At 42.2% G+C, this 15,946-nt stretch overlaps 1 protein-coding gene across 1 annotated transcript in view; it reads right to left on the reverse strand.

Annotated features, from left to right (window-relative positions):
• Positions 1 to 118, reverse strand: part of LOC124555942 — a 40,757-nt gene extending 40,639 nt beyond the window's left edge. The window contains exon 1 of the mRNA XM_047129992.1: positions 17 to 118. Within this exon, the coding sequence (XP_046985948.1) occupies positions 17 to 118 (102 nt within the window). The remainder of the gene's footprint in view (positions 1 to 16) is intronic.
• Positions 119 to 15,946: the final 15,828 nt, after the last annotated feature.

Genomic DNA, 15,946 nt, shown 5'->3' on the forward strand with positions numbered 1-15,946 from the left:
CCAGAGGTGGACTCACCGTGTTGAAGGCTGAAGGGGACGCGCTGCAAGACGCGGGATCACTGCGACCACAAGACTGCGCCGGCGACGTCCTCCACTGCGTTATATAGCGGGACGCCATCTTACTCTCGTCACCTTGCGCGAAACAGAGTCAAGGCTGGCGCCTTGCTGCGGCCTCAGGAGTCTACCACCTACCGGTGTGTCCGCACACCGGATGGCCAGCGCTCCTCTTCTCGCGGGACCATACCAGCCGCGCGCAGGGAACTACCATCGTCAGTCGTAAATCGCTTAGCAGACTCTCACTAAATTTGATGAAACGTTTCGATTACCAGAAGACGACGCGCGGCAAACGCCCCGAAACGCTGCGTCAACACAACGGAGTTACTTATATGATAAACAGAGATTTAGTCAGCTGTCTGACTGTGTCTATGCTTCTCCTCTTAATACGCGGGAAGAAAAACTGTCGGCATTCTTCTGTATAAGCCCCAGTTTACTGAACTGTATCGGCTTGGTCATGTTGAAGGAAGTAATATTTTTACAATACTGGCTATTAAAATTGCTACACCAAGAAGAAATGCAGATGATAAACAGGTATTCATTGGACAAATATATTATACTAGAACTGACATGTGATTACATTTTCACGCAATTTGGGTGGATAGATCCTGAGAAATCAGTACCCAGAACAACCACCTCTGGCCGTAATAACGGCCTTGATACGCCTGGGCATTGAGTCAAACAGAGCTTGGATGGCATGTACAGGTACAGCTGCCCGTGCAGCTTCAACACGATACCACAGTTCATCAAGAGTAGTGACTGGCGTACTGTGACGAGCCGGTTGCTCGGCGACCATTGACCAGACGTTTTCAATTGGTGAGAGATCTGGAGAATGTGCTGGCCAGGGCAGCAGTCGAACATTTTCTGTATCCGGAAAGGCCCGTACAGGACCTGCAACATGCGGTCGTGCATTATCCTGCTGGAATGTAGGGTCTCGCAGGGATCGAATGAAGGGTACAGCCACGGGTCGTAACACATCTGAAATGTGAAGTCCACTGTTTTGCCATTCGTGCACCCAGGTTCGTCGTTGAGTACACCATCGCAGGCGCTCCTGTCTGTGATGCAGCATCAAGTGTAACCGCAGCCATGGTCTCCGGGCTTATAGTCCATCCTATTGCAGACGTCGTCGAACTGTTCGTGCAGATGGTTGTTGTCTTGCAAACGTCCCCATCTGTTGACTCAGGGATCGAGACGTGGCTGCACGATCCGTTACAGCCATGTCTGTCATCTCGACTGCTCGTGATACGAGGCCGTTGGGATTCAGCATGGCGTTCCGTATTACCCTCCTGAACCCACCGATTCTATATTCTGCTAACAGTGATTGGATCTCGACCAACGCGAGCACCAATGTCGCGATACGATAAACCGCAATCGCGATAGGCTACAATCCGACCTTTATCAAAGTCGGAAACGTGATGGTACGCATTTCTTCTCCTTACACGAGGCATCACAACAACGTTTCACCAGGCAACGCCGGTCAACTGCTGTTTGTGTATGAGAAATCGGTTGGAAACTTTCCTCATGTTAGCACGTTGTAGGTGTCGCCTCTGGCGCCAACCTTGTGTGAATGCTCTGAAAAGCTAATCATTTGCATATCACAGCATCTTCTTCCTGTCGGTTAAATTTCGCATCTGTTGCACGTCATTTTCGTGGTGTAGCAATTTTAATGGCCAGCAGTGTAAGAAACATTTTATGTGAGTAGTGTTGGATAGCTTTCATGAATTTTGGGAACAGTATTATATAATACACAGCTGTTCACTTTATTTTGATTGTGATTATCCATTTCGGTCAAAATCAGATCATCTTTGGGATATAAAAAAACATACACGGATGTGCCAAAGAAACTGGTACAGGCCTGCGTATTTAAGTACAGAGATATGTAAACAGTGAGAATACGGCGCTGCGGTCGGGAACGCCTATATAAGACAACAAGCGTCTGGCGCAATTGTTAGATCGGTTACTGCTGCTACAATTGCAGGTTACTAAGATTTAAGCGAATTTGAACGTTGTATTATAGGCGGCGAAAGAGAGATGGGACACAGCATGTCTGAGGTAGCGATGAAGTGGGGATTTTCTCGTACCACCACTTTACGAGTGTACCGTGAAAATCAGGAATCTGGTAAAATATCAAATCTCCGTCGTCGCTGCAGCCGGAAGAAGATCCTGCAAGAACGGGACCAACGACGACTGAAGAGAATCGTTCAACGTGACCCTTCCACAAATTGCTGCAGATTTCAATCCTGGGCCATCAACAAGTATCAGCGTGCGAACCACTCAACGAAACATCATTAATATGGCTTTTGGAGATGAAGGCCCACTCGTCTACCTTTGAAGACTGCGCGACATAAAGCTTTACGCGTCGTCTGGGCCCGTCAACACCGACATTGGACTGTTGATGACTGGAAACATGTTGCCTGGTCGGACGAGTCTCGTTTCAAATTGTATCGAGCGGATGAACGTGTGCGGGTATGGAGACAATCTTATGAATCCATGGAGGAGGAGGATATTAGTGTTTAACGTCCCGTCGACAACGAGGTCATTAGAGACGGAGCGCAAGCTCGGGTGAGGGAAGGATGGGGAAGGAAATCGGCCGTGCCCTTTCAGAGGAACCATCCCGGCATGTGCCTGAAGCGATTTAGGGAAATCACGGAAAACCTAAATCAGGATGGCCGGAGACGGGATTGAACCGTCGTCCTCCCGAATGCGAGTCCAGTGTGCTAACCACTGCGCCACCTCGCTCGGTCTATGAATCCATGGACCCTGCATGTCAGCAGTGGACTGTTCAAGCTGGTGGAGGCTCTATAATGGTGAGGGGCGTGTGCAGTTGGAGTGATATGGGACCCCTGATACGTCTAGATATGACTCTGACAGGTGACACGAACGTAAGCATCCTGTCTGATCACCTGCATCCGTTCATGTCCATTGCACATTCCGACGAACTTGGGCAGTTCTAGCAGGACAATGCGACAACCCACACGTCCAGAATTGCTACAGAGTGGCTCCAGAAGCACTCTTCTGAGTATAAACACTTCCGCTGGCCACCAAACTCCCCAGGAGTGAACATTATTGAGCATATCTGGGACACCTTGCAACGTGCTGTTCAGAAGGGATCTCCACCCTCCCGCGGGGGCCCTACACGATATTAGGCAGATGCACCAGTTACTTTGGCCCTTCTGTGTATGTCGGTGCGTGAGCAACAGCGCGTTGTAATTGAGTTTCGAATTCGAAGAGTTCATCCACACATGAAGCACCTTCTCCTTCAGCATCACAGTGCCAGACCACACATGATCGCTGCGACATCTGCACCAATCGGACGCCTTGAGTTCACTGCCATCGACCATCCTCCATAAGGTCCCGACTTGGCCCCATCCGATTTTCAACTGTTTCCAAAACTTAAAGAACACCTCCGAGACCTTCACTTCGATAGTGATGCAGCGATTCAAGCTCATGTGAGGTTATGGCCTTGTCAACAATGTCAAATGTTCTACAGTGACGGTATCAACAAATTGGTGTCCAGTTAGGAGAAATGTGTTCGTCGCCAGAATGAATATGTTGGGAAACAAATATGTAAACATGAAGAATAAAAATGTAGAGTGTTAATAACGTTTGTTATATTTAAAAAGCTGTTAGACTTCTCACATAAAGAAATTGGAGACCTTACTTTTCATCACACCCTCGTAGTCGAATGAATTCTCTAATGACCTCGTTGTCGACGGGACGTTAAACACTAATCTCCTCCTCCTCCTCCTCGAATGAAGGTTTTGTAAGCGATCTCTTTCGTGGGTGAATTATAGTTTCTTCTACTCTTCCAATAAGTCTCAGTCTAATATTTGTTGCCTTCATGTCAAAAAATTTTTTGTGTTCGTCTCATCTTCTCGGACAGATAATAGGGGAAGGTGGGGTAAAGTGGCTACTCTAAGTGAAAATGAATTTTCATGTTATGATGCCCGTTAACAAAATCTTGTGGCATATACATCTCGAATCTACTTACTATGAGGTATCACACCAAATATTGATAACTAACGTTCAAAAATGGTTCAAATGGCTCTGAACACTATGGGACTTAACATCTGTGGTCATCAGTCCCCTAGAACTTAGAACTACTTAAACCTACCTAACCTAAGAACACCACACACATCCATGCCCGAGGCAGGATTCGAACCTGCGACCGTAGCAGTCGCGCGGTTCCGGACTGAGCGCCTAGAACCGCTAGACCACCGGGGCCGGCATAACTAACGTGTAAGTATATTTTACAGGATATATAAACGTTTTTCTAAATGCGTACATAGTAGCCATTTTCCCCACTTAGTGGGGTAAAGTGGCCAGTCCTTTGCCACCACTCCCAAATAGACTATTTAGTTCAAAAATGTGTAATCTTATATTTTTTATTTCACCATTGATTATAATTAGAACAATAATACAAATGAGAAAGAAACGTGTTGCAATACATTGTTGGCACAAGAAGGTCAACAAATGAGAAGCATTAATTATTCCTAATGACGTAAACACGGAAACCAACGATTAACTAGGGACTTTGCTGTTCTTGGACTGCACGGTCAGAAGACCTGTTTCATCTACATTCTAAGTACGATAAGCAGGATCATTTATCTTACAATGTTTTAAGGATATCAAAAAACTCGTCTACGTTCACCTAGTTAAACGCTTGTGCTCTAGCCATAGAGGCGGATTCTGGCTTCCTAAGACTAATAGTATGCCGTTGTCTGAAAACGCCACCAAGTTTTTTCCTTCCATTTCAGACTTTTTGTTGAAACGATGTGGTATTTTGTTACATTCTGGCAACTGGACTCCTAATCGCCGCAGGTCATTCACTGTAATTCCATAAAATCGGTTTTCCATTTCAAAAATGTAATTGTGGTTTTCTTGCTCGTGTTGTCCACTGAACACTGACCTTAGGTGCCCATAATCTTTTTACTGCATCTCTGTTTTTCCCAAGGACTCTTCGTTTTAGCGTATTACGTTGAATATTTAATTGTTTTGCTGCTGCTGAAATAGGCATGTTATCATTCTTCACAGCTTCAGTTGCCTTTTGCATCGCAATAGGGTCCCATGTTTGTTGCTCTGTTATCCGGACTTATTTCTTAGGCTTGATCGATTGGCGACTCCAAATGTTCAAATGTGTGTGAAATATTATGGGACTTAACTGCTAAGGTCATCAGTCCCTAAGCTTACACACTACTTAACCTAAATTATCCTAAGGACTAACACACACACCCATGCCCGAGGGAGGACTCGAACCTCCGCCGGGCCCAGCCGCACAGTCCATGACTGCAGCGCCACAGACCGCTCGGCTAATCCCGCGCGGCTTGGCGACTCCATGGAGTTGCGTGTTTTAGGCATCTTTCCGTTTCTTTCCCCTACTACGTTATAGTAACAGCATTCAAATATATGAAATATTTTAATATAATAATGATAATGATAATAATAACAATAATTTGTTTATAGTGCGTAGAACACGTCTTTTGTATAACTTCCAAGAAATTGCAGTCCATAGAAATACGGTATTTTAAAAGAATCGTCTGAAAATTTGAGAAGTAAATGTGTCATGTAACTGAATTAAGAATTATAATAGTAACACGCCCTCACAACTATCCCTCAGCTAACTGGTCGTCGAATAAAGTAATATGAAGACTAAGAATTTCGAAAATGGCAAGGAATACTAGAATTTACATGCTCTGTTCAACACAGGATACTTTTCACTGAGTTGCCCACATGGATGGCCTTATGTCCTGGCTGCCTGTTGAGATGATTCCAGCGAGGTAAGTTACACATTCACGGGCTTACCGTACCAACGGCCAATAACGAATTCGACCCGGTACGAGAGTTCAGCTTCAACAGCAACAAAATTTGCGCAATATAAAATCGAAGTGTGATCACGTTGTACCGGGTGATTCAAAAAGAATACCACAACTTTAAAAATGTGTATTTAATGAAAGAAACATAATATAACCTTCTGTTATACATCATTACAAAGAGTATTTAAAAAGGTTTTTTTTTCACTCAAAAACAAGTTCAGAGATGTTCAATATGGCCCCCTCCAGACACTCGAGCAATATCAACCCAATACTCCAACTCGTTCCACACTCTCTGTAGCATATCAGGCGTAACAGTTTGGATAGCTGCTGTTATTTCTCGTTTCAAATCATCAATGGTGGCTGGGAGAGGTGGCCGAAACACCATATCCTTAACATACCCCCATAAGAAAAAATCGCAGGGTGTAAGATCAGGGCTTCATGGAGGCCAGTGATGAAGTCCTCTGTCACGGGCTGCCTGGCGGCCGATCCATCGCCTCGGGTAGTTGACGTTAAGGTTTCATAACTAACCTTTTTCGTAGGACTCTCCATACAGTTGATTGTGGAATTTGCAGCTCTCTGCTAGCTCTGCGAGTCCATTTTCCTGGGCTGCGAACAAATACTTGCTGGATGCGTGCTACATTTTCATCACTCGTTCTCGGCCGTCCAGAACTTTTCCCTTTGCACAAACACCCATTCTCTGTAAACTGTTTATACCAACGTTTAATACACCACCTATCAGGAGGTTTAACACCATACTTCGTTCGAAATGCACGCTGAACAACTGTCGTCGATTCACTTCTGCCGTACTCAATAACACAAAAAGCTTTCTGTTGAGCGGTCGCCATCTTAGCATCAACTGACGCTGACGCCTAGTCAACAGCGCCTCAAGCGAACAAATGTACAACTAAATGAAACTTTATAGCTCCCTTAATTCGCCGACAGATAGTGCTTAGCTCTGCTTTTGTCGTTGCAGAGTTTTAAATTCCTAAAGTTGTGGCATTCTTTTTGAATCACCCTGTATTTCACTTACCGTTATGACGGTGAACACAGTTCTGCAGGCAATGCATATGAAAGCGAGTAAATGATGCTGCTGCAGTTTCCTTCAGTCATTTCCGCCTACGTATAGTTAACGTATCGTTAACCGATTCCGGTGACTGACCACGGGTCAACTAGTTGGCCTACGAAACAGCATGAAACAGACCTAACTACAGGGACCTTTTACTAGCGGACGGCCGGCCCGTGTGGCCGTGCGGTTAAAGGCGCTTCAGTCTGGAACCGCGTGACCGCTGCGGTCGCAGGTTCGAGTCCTGCCTCGGGCATGGGTGTGTGTGATGTCCTTAGGTTAGTTAGGTTTAATTAGTTCTAAGTTCTAAGCGACTGATGACCTCAGAAGTTAAGTCGCATAGTGCTCAGAGCCATTTGAACCATTTTTACTAGCGGACGGAATCGAGTGTAGTGATGTCGTATGCACAAGTTGCGTTTGGCTCTCGGTTTGTACACTGCCGTGGAAAGGTAGGTAAGTTCAGTGGTAGCCTTACGTCACTATTATATATTCCCTATTTGAAATTCTAATTAGGAAAGTGATCGATACTGAAGTGTTGGTAGAAGAGCCAACACTGTGTTGCTAGAGGAGGCCGAAATGCACGCGTTTAATTACACGCTGGCTGGCGCGAGGTCTGGAACAGTTAAGGGAATTAATAGTAGCAAATAAAGTACGTAGTTGATATAATACTTAACTTTAATCCACAATTGGTGTACATCGCTCTTGACGGTACATGTTATAATCTCAATATCAAATGCTATGGCGCCTTGCTAGGTCGTAGCAAATGACGTTGCTGAAGGCTATGCTAACCATCGTCTCGGGAAATGAGAGCGTAGTTGTCAGTGATCCATCTCTGGCTAAGTCGGCTGTACAACTGGGGCGAGTGCTAGTAAGTCTCTCTAGAGCTGCCGTGTGGTGGCGCTCGGTCTGCAATCACTGACAGTGGCGACACGCGGGTCCGACGTATACTAATGGACCGCGGCCGATTTAAAGGCTACCACCTAGCAAGTGTGGTGTCTGGCGGTGACACCACAGATACGGCAGTGGAAATCGTTAGAATAACTGTTGAGTACTACTTTTGGCCTTTGAGTACATGCTTTGTGACATATACTCAGAAAGACTAGCAATCAGTCTTGTTCACCTGGTTCCGCTTCTTCTTCCGCAGAAAAGGGTCATTACGGACATTAGTCTTGAAAGTCCTGAGAATGTCTAGACAGCGCGTGCGTCACAAACAGCAGCCTTAGGAAACAGAAATGTTCACTCTGCCACTGTCGGCAAGGTGTGCTTCACTAATTCTTAAACGACTGCTCGTACTCTACAGCGAGATGAATTCTTTCTCCCGAAACTTCTTAGCGTTGGCTGAAGCAGATCGGGACTTCGTTGTGTCGTGTGACGTATCTATAAGGGGATAACATATCCAGATCTTGAAGGTCATCATGGTCTCATTAAATGGTTAACTTTTTTCTTTAATCTCTGAACGTTAAACTTAGGTGAAAAATGACGGTTCTTGACAATTTGTACCAATCAGCGTGTGGTCCTAGGAATATTTATCCTCATTTATCACTCACTCAATAAATCAGTTTAAGTTTATTTTAGGATTTAGAGCAGTAATATTAGCTACTTTTTTAATGATAGGCATTGAGATGCAGTAGAGTTTTAACCTCTGGAAGCTGGTTAGTAAACAAGGTCAATCTCGCGCGGTATAAAGGACATAAGAAACATACTACGATAATCTCTAGAACAAAGTCGTGCTATGCTAAGAATAATCTGTTATTGAATAAAGTCTCACGACCGATGCCTAAGACGCCGCTCAGTTTCAGAGATTGTTAGGCAGATTTCTGTTACTCTTAAACTAATGATGGACTGTTTCCATAATCGTCGAAGATCCTCGCTACACAAACATTACAACTTTAAAGAAGAATTGCAGAGGCAAAATGATTACGCGATACACATGCAGAACGTATAAATTATTCTCATTCACCATTGTAACTCACTGTTGAGAAACTCAGATTATGAGTTATAGGGTGTGTGGCCGCAAAAGAAAAAAGGAAATGAGATAGATAACTGAAAAGCAGAAATTAGCCAAGTATAAGATTATGATAGTCCCTTGGAAGCAACAAGAAAAACAGGGTATATTTTAAGTAACTGATGAAGCATGATGGCTCAGTAACACTCCTGTTTTGTTTCCTCTTTGTTCCCTCCAAACAACAATAAATTTAGTGCACTATTTATTCTCCGCAACGGTGGCATCACTGCAGCCCGTGTCGTGAACTAAGCGATACAGGATAGGGATTACAAATACCTAGGCAAGTTATTTTCTTTAAAGAGTCTTTGTAATAAATTTTAAAATAGGGCTCAGGATCAAAAAATAGACTCATACACCGTATCTGAGACTTCAGTGTGCGCAAGTTCTTAGTTCTTAGCGTCGTAGCTTATCTGTTGTAAGTTTTGCTATTAACTTTTCCGTGTGAAATTCCTTTCTGTTATGTATTAACTTGTGAAGTTGCGAACGGACCTTATTTTCCATACTCTACTACAATACTCAAGTAACCAAACTGCAGTCGTAAATTGTTGTTTGCTTACATGCACGTAGGACTCATGCGCCATCGATCTGTGAATCGTGTGAACTTTTTCCAGTGTCTATTCGTTATTTAACTGTTGTGTGTGTATGCATGAGTGTGTGTGTGTGTGTGTGTGTGTGTGTGTGTGTGTGTGTGTGAGTGTGCGTGTTTCAGCGACCAAGATGTGAGATCAGATCGGCGAATGCCTAGACAAGAGCGGAAAACCGTCTAGGCACTAGATTCAAATGGTTCAAATGGCTCTGAGCACTATGGGACTTAACTGCTGTGGTCATCAGTCCCCCAGAACTTAGAACTACTTAAACCTAACTAACCCAAGGACATCACACACATCCATGCCCGAGGCAGGATTCGAACCTGCGACCGCAGCAGTCGCGCGGTTCCAGACTGCGTCTAGGCACTAGACTCTCAGGCCTTTGATAAGACCAAAGGTTGTTACCCGAGCACGCGGATATTTAATATGGACTAGATCACCTTAATGTCTCGCCAATTATGATACTGCATATTAAGCTATTCGAGCTGATCAAAATAGAATCACGGCAGCCGTGTATGAGTATCTTCTCTATGATAAGATTACAGACTGGTGCAGGGATCGTAGAATGTCAGTCACTCAGTCATTGTGATGAATGCAGGTGGTGTAATGTATTCCTAGAATTACGCCTAGGGAATTACTATGGATGTTTTAATAGAGGCACTACGTGTGGTGACGCATGTGTTAAGACACCCGACTCGCATCCGGAAGGAGCGGAGTTCAAATCTTTTTCAAATCATTCTTTTCTGTTGATTTTTCTAAATAGTTTCACCTTAATGCAGACACATTTAGTACAAGGTGGACTGACGTGGCGCAGTAATACTCAGTGTTTCTTCTATAACAGAAATGACTGCAGAAATCCAAAATAATTTTTCGGTTGCTGGTTCCATTATTAATGAAGATAAATGCGGATAGATAGAGATTCTTCATGTTAATAGTATATTGTTGTTAGGTAGTAACCATGGAAAAAGTGTGGACCAGATCTTGCGGGAAAAATTAGGCGACAGGTACCAGTTCATAAGTTTTTTCAAGCCCAGTGCATGTCTTAGCCAAGTGATAGAGGATGTAGGACCATTGTGCAAGGGTTTTACAAAGTAAGATGGTGTGATAGTGGGTGGAGCAGAAAACAGTACTGATACGGATCAGGGCTACAATACTGAGTGTCACCTAGCAATAACAGCATCTACAAGGAACCATACAAATGTTGGCTTGGATCGTGCTTTCATGCGGTATAATCGGCGCCAATTGAACAACTCTTTCAGGAAGGTCAATAGTGTAAATTGGCCGGAATGATAGCAAAAGCAAAATCTTTAAGGGTGTGTGGGGGGCGGGGGGTCGCACTGAAACTCGTGGGAGTACGACTTCTTAGGCTAGGATCAGTGCCCAATGATTCAACATTGAATATAAGTTTAATGAGAAGCTCAGACAGGCAGGTACTGTACTAGAGATGTTAAAATATCACAAGACTCTCATAAAAGTACAGTGAAAAATAATATTAGCATATTGTCTCAGAATATCAGGGGATTAATAATTAAAGTAGCTGAGCTTGTTGTTTGTTTAGAAGATTTAGAAACTGAGCGCGGAATAGATGCACTATGCCTGTCTGAACATCACATAGTCCCGAAACCGTCAAACGTTATAAAAACTACAGCACTGTATTTCGAAAAGTTTTTAAAATGTCTAGAAGTATGTTCATTATGTCTGAGATTAGCACCTCTGATAATAAAATTAAAACAATTTGGAACATTGTTAAAAGGGAAACAGGGCAACTGAGAGCGCAGTAAAACCGTATTTCTGTCAAACTCAATAAAAAGTTTGTTAAATTTAAGTATTGTAGAGAAAATAGGATCCAGTTGTTCATTAGAAAATACAAGGCTGTACATGGAATAGGCAATACCTATGCAATTTGATAAAAATGAAATTCAATCCACCTCTCCTACTAAAATTAGGAAAATGAAAAATTCAGTCAAAAGTAAAAGCTCGCATGGAATTGATGGCATTTCCAACAGAGTACTAAAAGCTTGTTCCCAGCAAATAAGTAAGATTCGCAGCCATATACAAAGTATGTAGTAGCTCACTGAAAGAGGACATTTCTCCAGATAGATTGAAATATGCTATTGTTAAACCATTGCATAAAAAGGGGGATAAGTCTTATGCTAACAACTACCGCCCAGTCCCACTTCTGAAAGTTTTATCCAAAATTTTTGAAAAAGTTATGTATTCAAGAGTTGCTTCATGTACTTGGAAAGATGAAGTACTAACAAAATGTCAGTTTGGTTTTCAGAAAGGCTTTTCGACAAAAAATGCTATATATGCTTTCACAGACCAAATATTAAATGCACTGAATAACCGAACACCAGCCACTGGGATTTTTTGTAATCTCTCAAAGCCTTTTGACTGTGTGAATCATGAAATTCTTCTAGATAAGTTTGAGTAATGTGGTATGAGTGGGACAGTGCAAAAATGGTTTAATTCATGGTTAACTGGAAGACTATAGGTTGAAATTAGCAGTATAGATAGTCTGCAAATAGCAGCAGAGGCCTCTAACTGGGAAGTTATCAAGAACAGTGTCCCACAGGATTCTGTCTTGGGTCCCTTATTGTTCTTAACATACATCAGTGACTTGCCACTCTACATTCATGAAGATGCAGAGCCAATTTTTGTTGATGATGACACAAGTATAGTAATTACAGCCAACAAACAAGAATTAGTAGAGGAAAATGTAAATAATGTCTTTCACAAAACTGTTAAGTGGTTCTCTGCAAATGGACACTCACTAAATTTTGAGAAAACACAGTCTATATAGGTCTGTAATGTCAATGGCATAACACCATTGTTAAATAGAGACTTTGAGCAGAAGTCTGTTGCTAAGGCAGAATATTGAAAACTTCTGGGTGTGTCCATTAATGAGAAATTGAATTGGAAGAAACACATTGATGATCTGCTGAAACATTTGAGTTCCGCTAATTATACTATCAAGGTTATTGCTAATTTTTGTGATAAACGTATCAGTAAATTAGCCTACTATGCCTGTTTTCATTCACTGCTTTCATATGGAATCATATTCTGGGGTAGTTCATCATTAAGAGAAAAAGTATTCGTTGCACAAAAGCGTGTAATTAGAATAATAGCTGGAGCCTACCCATATCACCTGGTAGACATTTATTTAAGGAACTAAGGATATTCACAGTACCTTCATAATACATATACTCACTTACGTAATTCGTTATTAATAAACCATCCCAATTCAAAAATAATGCCAAAGTGCATAGCTACAACACTAGAAGAAAGGATCATCTTCCTATTCTGGGTTAAATCTGATTTTGGCACAGAAAGGGTGAATTATGCTGTCACAAAAGTCTTGGGTCATTTACCAAATAACCTTAAAAGTCTGACAGATACCCAACCAGCACCTCAAAGCAAATTAAAAGAATTTCTGAATGATAACTTCTTCGACTCAATGCATGAATTTTTAGGTATGAAGTGGTAATTGTAAAAAAAGATCATTATATCGTGTAAAGAAACCTTATATTAAATTGACACGTTCCACATCATTACGAAATGTCGTATTCATGATCAATGGAACAAGTATTAATGTAATGTTTTGTTCGTAATGCCAGCAGTCGAGTATCTCACATCCGTTTCTATGTTCTCTCAATGAGATTTCAGTGGGATTCAAACCATTAATCAGACAGCCAGATATAGATTTTCGTTGGTCTCCTTAAATCAGTTAAGGCAACTATCGGAATTGTTCTCTTCGAAAGGACACGGTCAGTTGCCTAGCTCTGTGTGCAATCTGAGGTTGTGCTACCTCTCTAAGGACCTTTCTTCTTTTTTGTCTCGTCTGATACTCTGAATGATACAGTTCTCCGAAGGTTAAACGGCTGCCTGAGCTGCATTTTCAGTGCAGGGTCGCAGCCGACATTTTCCCACACCGTTAGTGGGGCCAACTGTCTGCAGTGCACCTGTGGCGTTACGAGTAGCCAATCAAGGGCACGTAACAAGAAACTGGAGCGTATGATGTAATTCCTCGAAAGAAGGGCATTTGCTAGATCGTTGTTACCTTACTCCGCGTCACCACACCTGTAATCCAATTCTTTCCGAAGGATACTAACCTAGAACCGGGCTTGACTCACACAGAAACGTGATATGGACGCTGCGAGGTATGAGAGACGCTAATGGCCGACCTGCATCCGTCAAGGCCCAATACTGATTCAGTTGCCATCACGTTGTCGGTGAATGGAGTGGGGAGGGAGGCCCCAAATACAACTTAATACCTCCGCTCTGGCTTCCCGAACCAGTGGAATTATCAAAAAAGGAAATACACGTTCGCTACACCACACAACTGACTCATTGATATGCGTTCTGATTTTCAACCACCGAAATCAAGAGGACCTATTTCTTGTTTGGAATTTTTACAAATTTTATCAACGGAGGCAACACAGACCTAAGATATGGCAGGAAAATCTGGGACAGAAGTCTCTCTCCCTTTTTCCTTTCTTTTCCATATGGCGACGCGCGACCTTGAGTAGCTACGACGTTTAGAATCTCAGAGAGAGGAAAAAAAAAAAAAAAAGATTGAAATATATAAAGAAACAAAAATTCGTACAATTCTGCTGTAATCATTCAGCCTGTTCCCCTCGCAAACCTTTTCTCCATCCCGTTACCTCTTAATTGTACTAATATCTACATTGCGGGCCAGTAACCTCCCACAGAATAATTCTTGTGATAGCTAGTTAAATAACCTTAAAGTTCACATATGTTAACTGTTTTAAAACAACCAATGACAGAAATAGCTATGCTCTTAATGCAAAAATTGTTCTAACAATAAACTGAATATACGTTCACGATAAGGAAATAATTCAAGTTTATGTTAGTGTAAGACTAGAGACGGAGCAGTATCTCACGTTAGTTTTGGCCAGTAAATTTAATGTGTTTATAAAACGGCTGCAATGTTTCTGAATGTGTGGTAGCTGTATTTTTAATGTTTATGTCAATACCAGTCTACTTCAATATATTTTCTCATACAATGTACACAAAAACCAAAGAACTGTTTCGAAGAGAAACGTACTGTATCTTTGAGCGAAGATTTTGTAGTGTAGATGACTTGTATAGCACATGCTGGCGGATTTCTGTTGACTCTCAGTATTTATAGTGAACACGAGTAGTGCTTAATACTAGGGTCCGCAGATGATGACAATGGAAGCAGCTAAGTGCGTATAGCACCAGTACCGCCCCTACTGCCGCAGTATGTAAAGAAATTCGTTTTTGGACACAACTTGCCATATAACTAATGCTCAAGGCTATACATTAAATTGTTTTCTGTCTTCTTGTCACAGAACCAGTACCCACCATCATACTAACAACGGAAATACGTAATTTCTGCATACCCCATCTGAATAAAAGCCTAAAAGGTGTCAAAACTAGTTAATGGAAATAAAAAAAAATTCACAAGTGACTGGTTGCAGTTAGTTATTTGCATTCATGTTCAAAGAAATTTGTCAGGTGCAATATAAGTACTTTGTGCTGCCACAGTGTTACATAGTAACAACTGCTGTACCACTGGATATCTGTGCTATGTGAGATATTGGGTGGGGAGTTATATTTCAGGCGTGAAAACAACTTCTGCGTTATCCTCTCGATAACTTTTTCTTCTTCTTCTTTACATCAAGGAACAGGTTTATAGCCTGTTCCGCCTTCAAAAAAGTCGCCTTTTCCTTGCTCTTCCTGTATCACTCTTTTCTTAAGGCCTATAGTCGATTACATGTGTAACTATTCTTTCTCCTCTAGTTTTTTTCAATATGCTTCTTCCATTTCGGTATCCCGTATTCTATTCTTTTATTCATGCAAAATATATTTAATTCTTTCCTTATATCAGAATTCTTTCTTTGATCTCTCAGAGTACACCCTTTTACTTTTCTTAAAACTTTCATTTCAGCTATCTATATCCTTCTATGGCACACATCCGCTCTTGCTCTGCGTTTCTGTGTTGTGGAGTACGCCGCTCCAGTCTGAAGGAACCGAGTTGATGTTGCTCTTAATGAGACAGGCCGCATAGTCACAGGGTGCCTAAGAACAACCCCCGTCAATAACATCTTTTAACTCATGGGAGTAGCACCTCCAGATGTAAGAAGGCAGGTAGCAGCAGAGAATGAAAAGAAAAAGCAAGAAACACATCCAAGTTGTCCACTGTTTGGAACTCACGCTTATCCATCATGACTGAATTCCGGAAAAAAGCTTCCTACTTCCAGCAGCACCAATTCCAACTTATGCAAGCCGATATGAGCTGTTGAGAATAAAATTTCCTGAAGGATTATGGACAGTAAAAGAAAACTACCATAAGATTGTCATCTCCCATATCGGACTTGGAAGATCCTCAACAGATTGAGAACGGGGTGACAAGATGCAGGACTAATTTGGAGAGGTG

Source organism: Schistocerca americana, chromosome X (genome assembly GCF_021461395.2).
Source record: "Schistocerca americana isolate TAMUIC-IGC-003095 chromosome X, iqSchAmer2.1, whole genome shotgun sequence".
NCBI lineage: Eukaryota > Metazoa > Arthropoda > Insecta > Orthoptera > Acrididae > Schistocerca > Schistocerca americana.